The sequence below is a fragment of the Tupaia chinensis genome, unplaced genomic scaffold (assembly GCF_000334495.1).
Source record: "Tupaia chinensis unplaced genomic scaffold, TupChi_1.0 Scaffold000141_1, whole genome shotgun sequence".
Lineage (NCBI taxonomy): Eukaryota > Metazoa > Chordata > Mammalia > Scandentia > Tupaiidae > Tupaia > Tupaia belangeri.
Genome location: NW_006159611.1, coordinates 2,559,487 through 2,564,907, shown reverse-complemented (window position 1 = coordinate 2,564,907; position 5,421 = coordinate 2,559,487). Strand labels below are relative to the sequence as shown.

Below are 5,421 nucleotides of genomic sequence, written 5' to 3'. Positions count from 1 at the left end.
TTTACCTTTAAACATTGCATTGATGCAAGGGCCTCTCTGTTTGCCTGGCTTTCATTGGATGACTGGAGGGGAGAGGGGAGCCTCGGTGTTCACAGGCACTTGGCTGCTGCCCCCCATAGGATGCACAAGCCCACCTCCTACTCTAGCCTGCCTCCCCGTGCTCCGTGTTTTCAATGGCATTTATAACTTCATAACACGCAGTAGAATTCCCTTACTTATTAACGTTATTCTCAATTGTCTGTCTCCACCTGCTACAATGGGACCTCCAACAACCCGGGGCCTTGTTTACACGGTGTGCTCCTGGAGTCAGGAGCACATTGATGGAAGCATGCCCGTCAGCTCTCACTAAGCGGGTGCTGTGGTTACTGTGGCTGCTCTGGGATCTTCGTCTAGGCGTTAAGAAGGTGGAGCACCATCAGTACAGACAAGAGTACCATCCATGCACGGCAGTACAGGAAGGTCTTGTTCCTCTAAGCCATAGATGACAGATTTCCTCAGAGTACTCTATATTTTTTAATGAGAGAGAGTACTCACGCAAGAGTGGGGGTCGGGGGATGGGGAACACAGGTTTTCTTTCCTTTTCTTCTTTTTTCTTCCAGAACTTTTTCCTTAATGTACATGGGTTCAGGGGGACAGAGAGAGAGACAGTGAGAGAGCAAGTGAGAAATCAACCCCACAGGGAGGATGGCCATGCTGCAGTCCCTTCTCCTCCCCTTTCCTCCTGGGGTCTTGGGCATGCACACATGCCCAGCATGAGTTTCAAGGCACCAGGTGCAGACTTGAGCCTCATAGGCCATGTGGGAGCCCAGTGACAGAGCCATCTGCTGGTCCGAGAGGGCTTATTTTGACAGTCACATGCCACATTGGGATCCTCCTGTCTTGGCCTCCCACAGGTACGTGCCACCATGCCTGGCCTGTTTAAAGTGGGCCGGGGATCAACCCCAGGCCTTCTCTGTGGCCTCCTCCACCACTGCTCAGTGGCACCCCTCCACACAACTTGCCCCACTGCAATTGAGCCTAAGATACACATTTAACGAATTAAAACTGAGTATTCCTCACTTAGTCATTGTGTTAGGATCTGATCTGATCACATTCAGAATTATTATTATTATTTTTGCTATAGGGAACATGTACTCCCTGGAGAGAGACACAGACAGAGAGATAAAGAACGTGAGAACCCACTGCCCATGGGGGATGGCGATGCCACAGTCCCTTCTCTTCCATTCTCCTGCCTGACATGCACGCACATGTGCCAGCCATGTTTTTCCAGCCACCATGGTCTGGGATTCCAGCTACCCCAACCGCCACCCCGCCGGCTGGCCCATGTTCTGAAATGATTTATTCCTCTCTGTTGGTCTCTCCACGAGGGCTGAGAGGCATGAGGGCGGAGTGCTCCGCGTCCAGCTGATCCCTCTGTCCTGGGGCGCTGGGCCAGCCTGGCACAGGGAAATGCGTACACCCTGGCCTGCACGTGAAGGAGGGCACCTTCTCCTCCAGCCTCTACTTCTGGCAAACCAAGATGTGAGAAAGCAGAGGTGTTATTTGGTTTCCAGTGATTCAGCAGATTTTAATTTTTAAAGGAAAAAAAGCTGAGCTCCTCATACAATGGAACGGTTACCCCGTCTTTTCCTAATCTTGTTTTTGCTTTAGAAAACCTTGGAGGTTCTAGCATCAACGTATGTACTGACGAGCAGAGTGCTGTGTCTCGGTATCTAAGGTAAAAACAAGGACAGGAAGGGAGGGTGTGGAGAGAGTTGGCTGCCAATGAAGCAGGAGCTGAGATGCAGCGGCTGGGACTCATGATCGACAGGGTCTGCGCCCCAGAAGGGTCACAAGCGAAGAGGGAAAGCGGGTCTCGTTGACAGGCGAAGAGCAGAGACAGAAGTGGAGGTGAGCACATTGCTTAATGAAGTGTTAAGCAGATCACCAGGAAAGGTGAATAATGGCTGTGATAAAGAGTTGGAAGCGTGTGAAAAGAAAGAAAGAAAAATTAAACGACACTTGGTAAATCCCAGGACGACGTGAAACCCAAGGGGGCTTCTGTAAAGAATGATCAGTCCCTGTAACGCTCTGGTGCCTCTGAGTAATCGAGCTGGGCAGCTCATTAAAATTATGTGGGAAAAGATGGGAATGTTGAAAAAAATATATAAAAAAGAAGGAAAAGAAGAAACCAGGAAAAACTAGAACGAAGCAATGATTATTTCTACAGTTGGAAAAAAAAAAGACTACAAAGTACTCAAGGAGATGCACTGAAGAATACCCATTGGAAACAGTGAGTACATCCTAGGGAAATAGCAGTAGCATAAAAATGGCCCTAGAGAAATGAGTCAAGCGAAAAAGGGGGAATATTTAAAATTCGCTGTGTCTGTATGAAATAACTGAGCTATTGGTGTGGAAATTTAAAGACGCTATTGAAGAGCAGTATGAGGAAACGAGAATGAGGTTCCAGTTTCTCTGCGTAAGGACGGACTAAATATAGACCTGTCATAGGTGTCACGGAGAGGAACGTGAAGGCATCTTGCAAAGGCCTACAGGGTTTTCCCAAAGGTGATAAGCTGGCCTGTACTTATTTCAAACCATAGGGTTAGTTTTCTGGATTACACGGTAGGGAAGTGAAAATATATATACACGTATATATAATGCATATATATATATATATATATATATAGAGAGAGAGAGAGAGAGAGAGAGAGCGAGAGAGCCGATATTGTGGGAGGTACTGACATTTGACATTTTAACATACACAAGGGATCTTCAGATGTTCATGGAAAATGCATGTTATGAAAAAATTATGTGGACATGAAAAATATTTGCACCAAAGTGAACTCATACTGTGTTTTTCCTCCCTCCCTCCCCTCACTGTCTCTAGTAACCACATGCTCTCCGTTTTGATACTTCCCAGTCTTCCAGTGTCTGCCCTAGAGGGCGGACATTTGGTACATCTTGAGTGGGGAAATACAATGCCTGTGTACCTTGCTTTGCTTAGCAGTAAATCTTCCATGTTCACCTACTTTCTATAGAATGCCAGGGTCTCAGATTTTTCTGGCCAAGTAGTGTTCCATCGTGTCCATGGGCCATGCTTTTTCAGTCCACCCACACTTTAAATTCCATTTTTCTACAAACGTTTTGAAGTTTTCTCATATGAGCTCATAGGCTTTGTCCAACAAACTAACCACATGAAAGTCATGATTGCAACTTTTAGCTGAGGGAAGCTGAGACTGCAGAGCTCAAAAATAGTAGAGACAGGATTTCAATTCGAGTGGCACCAACGCCTGGAAACACCACGCTGCTTCTTACTTAAAGGAAACGCATAATAGAGTACCAAATGACTCAAGAGAAAGACAACCTAAGGAGACAAGTGTATCTGATACGCCTGTTCACACTCAGATACTGAGGGGGTCTTTGAGTGATTTAACTTCTTTGGGCTTTAGTCTCTCTAAGGTCTATTATTTTGTGAGACTAGCACCTGCATAAAATGACAAAATAATCCATGAACACTCTCATTTTAAAAATATTCCTTAGGAGGGCAGCAAGTGGAGCGGTGATTAAGGCTCCCACGTAGCTAATGATGGTTCAAGTCCCAGACCTCGTGGCGTGCTTTCTCACTCTCTCTCTCTCTCCCTTTCCCTCTGTCTCTCTGTTGAGCACATGTGCTCTCTAGCAAATTAAAAAGTGATGATGAATAAAGTTAAATAAATCTTAAAAAAAATTATTTAGGCACCCCCTACTGTGTTTTGCTAGGCATGACAAGATTCCCCAACCTTTCCTTTGAGAGCTTCATATGAACAAGGCACCTTGCTAGCTTCCCCAAATAAGCAGATGCTCATAGTCTCTACATACAACCAGTTAGCTGGGAAAACCAACAAAGCGGTAAGCGTAGGAGAGTGAAACAGGTGCTATTCAGGAAAACTAGGTGTTATTTCCAAACATCGGCCTGATAGAGTCTAATTCTGACATTAATTCAGGGAAGCTTCAGCTCAGCACGAAGAAGATGAGCAGAGAGCTCTGAGCTTTCTGGACAGAAGGAACAGTTCTTCTCACCAAACGGCGCGTGCTTGGGCATCGGCCACACTTCCGAGCAGTGAAGGGAGTGCAATGTGTCTGCCCTGGTTCCCTGAAAAGATGTGGCTGGTCTCTTACCAGGACGGCCTCAGAAGGCCCAGGCCCCGTGCTGCCCCGGCCATCCAGGGCTCTTTGCTGTGACATTTTCTGTGCATCCTCTGGCCTTTGTAAGACCATTTCAGCGAGGTCAAAGTGCACGGAGAAACCACCTGCTGTCAGAATTACTTTGGACAGTCACTTACAGTGTCTCTTTTCTAGAGATTTTGAGATCTATTACGGTCATTTTTTTGCGCTGGGAGTGGGAAAAATAACTATTTCTAACCAAGACAGATAGCTGGCTTGTGAGGATGGGGTCAGCCATCTTGGTGAGTGATCCCTCTCCTCTGAACGTAAATTCTGAGACGTGTCTAGAACAAGCGGGTGTCTGTACCACAGGAGGCCGTGGGGACGGCAGGCCCAAGTCCTCCTGGGCATGCTCCATCCTGCCTCGCTGTAGATCTGGGTCTGAGTGGGTCACATGTCGTCTGTTGTGAACAGCAGGCACCAGCATGCTCCCTGTCTCTTTCTGGGACTCTGCTGTATGGAAAAGATGCCTGTGAACAGCTCAAGAGGAACACCCGCATAAAGGGAGTGCCATTGCCTCGGCCTCAGGGCCGGGATTTCCTGGTCTGTGAGCCTGTCCCTGCCCTCACGTCTCCTTGAAGGTAGTTACTTGCACGCGGCCTCGCCTTAACCTCATTTGCTACTCGTCTACCGGCCCACTCACCACGTCTGCCTGTTCCCAGCCAGAAGGTGCCCTCCTCACACCCAGGCTGTCACCCCAACACCCTGATTGTAAGAAGTACTTGACCACAGACCTTCAGGCATCGAGAAAGCAGGCACTGCTTCTCACGGCACGTTCGGCAGTGAGGACACGACGTTAATGAGACATGCGTGCTTGTCCCTTTCCTCCAGTGGGAGAGAAAACGACACATGAGGAATTCGAATGTGGTCAACAGGCACGTGGGGTGACAGGAACGCTCGGGGCTGACTCTCACCCGCGTGGCTGGCCAGGCCCAGAGAGGGAGGCAGCTTTTCCTAAGCACATGTGGCAGAAGTGCTGCTTTGACAAGACCCCTGACGATGAAGAGAATGGAAGACGCCCAGCATGCCCGAAATAACCATCTTTCCCAGGAAAGAAAAATGGAGCGATGCGCCACATAGGAGAGTCGACATCTTCGATGAAAACTGGCAGAGCGGATGGAAACTCCATCCCAGCTGAAAGAAAGCAACAGGATCTATGCCCTCTCAAGGCATCTTAGTCTCTCGCCAAAGTGATTTTTGCCTGAAATACCAAGTACTTTGAAAGCCTTACAGGAA

At 47.9% G+C, this 5,421-nt stretch overlaps 1 protein-coding gene across 1 annotated transcript in view; it reads right to left on the bottom strand.

The window, feature by feature from the left end:
* Positions 1-396: 396 nt before the first annotated feature.
* The window catches only part of HDGFL1 (HDGF like 1), an 8,686-nt gene continuing 3,661 nt past the window's right edge, over positions 397-5,421 (bottom strand). Inside the window, exon 2 of the mRNA XM_006145121.1 lies at positions 397-504. Within this exon, the coding sequence (XP_006145183.1) occupies positions 397-504 (108 nt within the window). The remainder of the gene's footprint in view (positions 505-5,421) is intronic.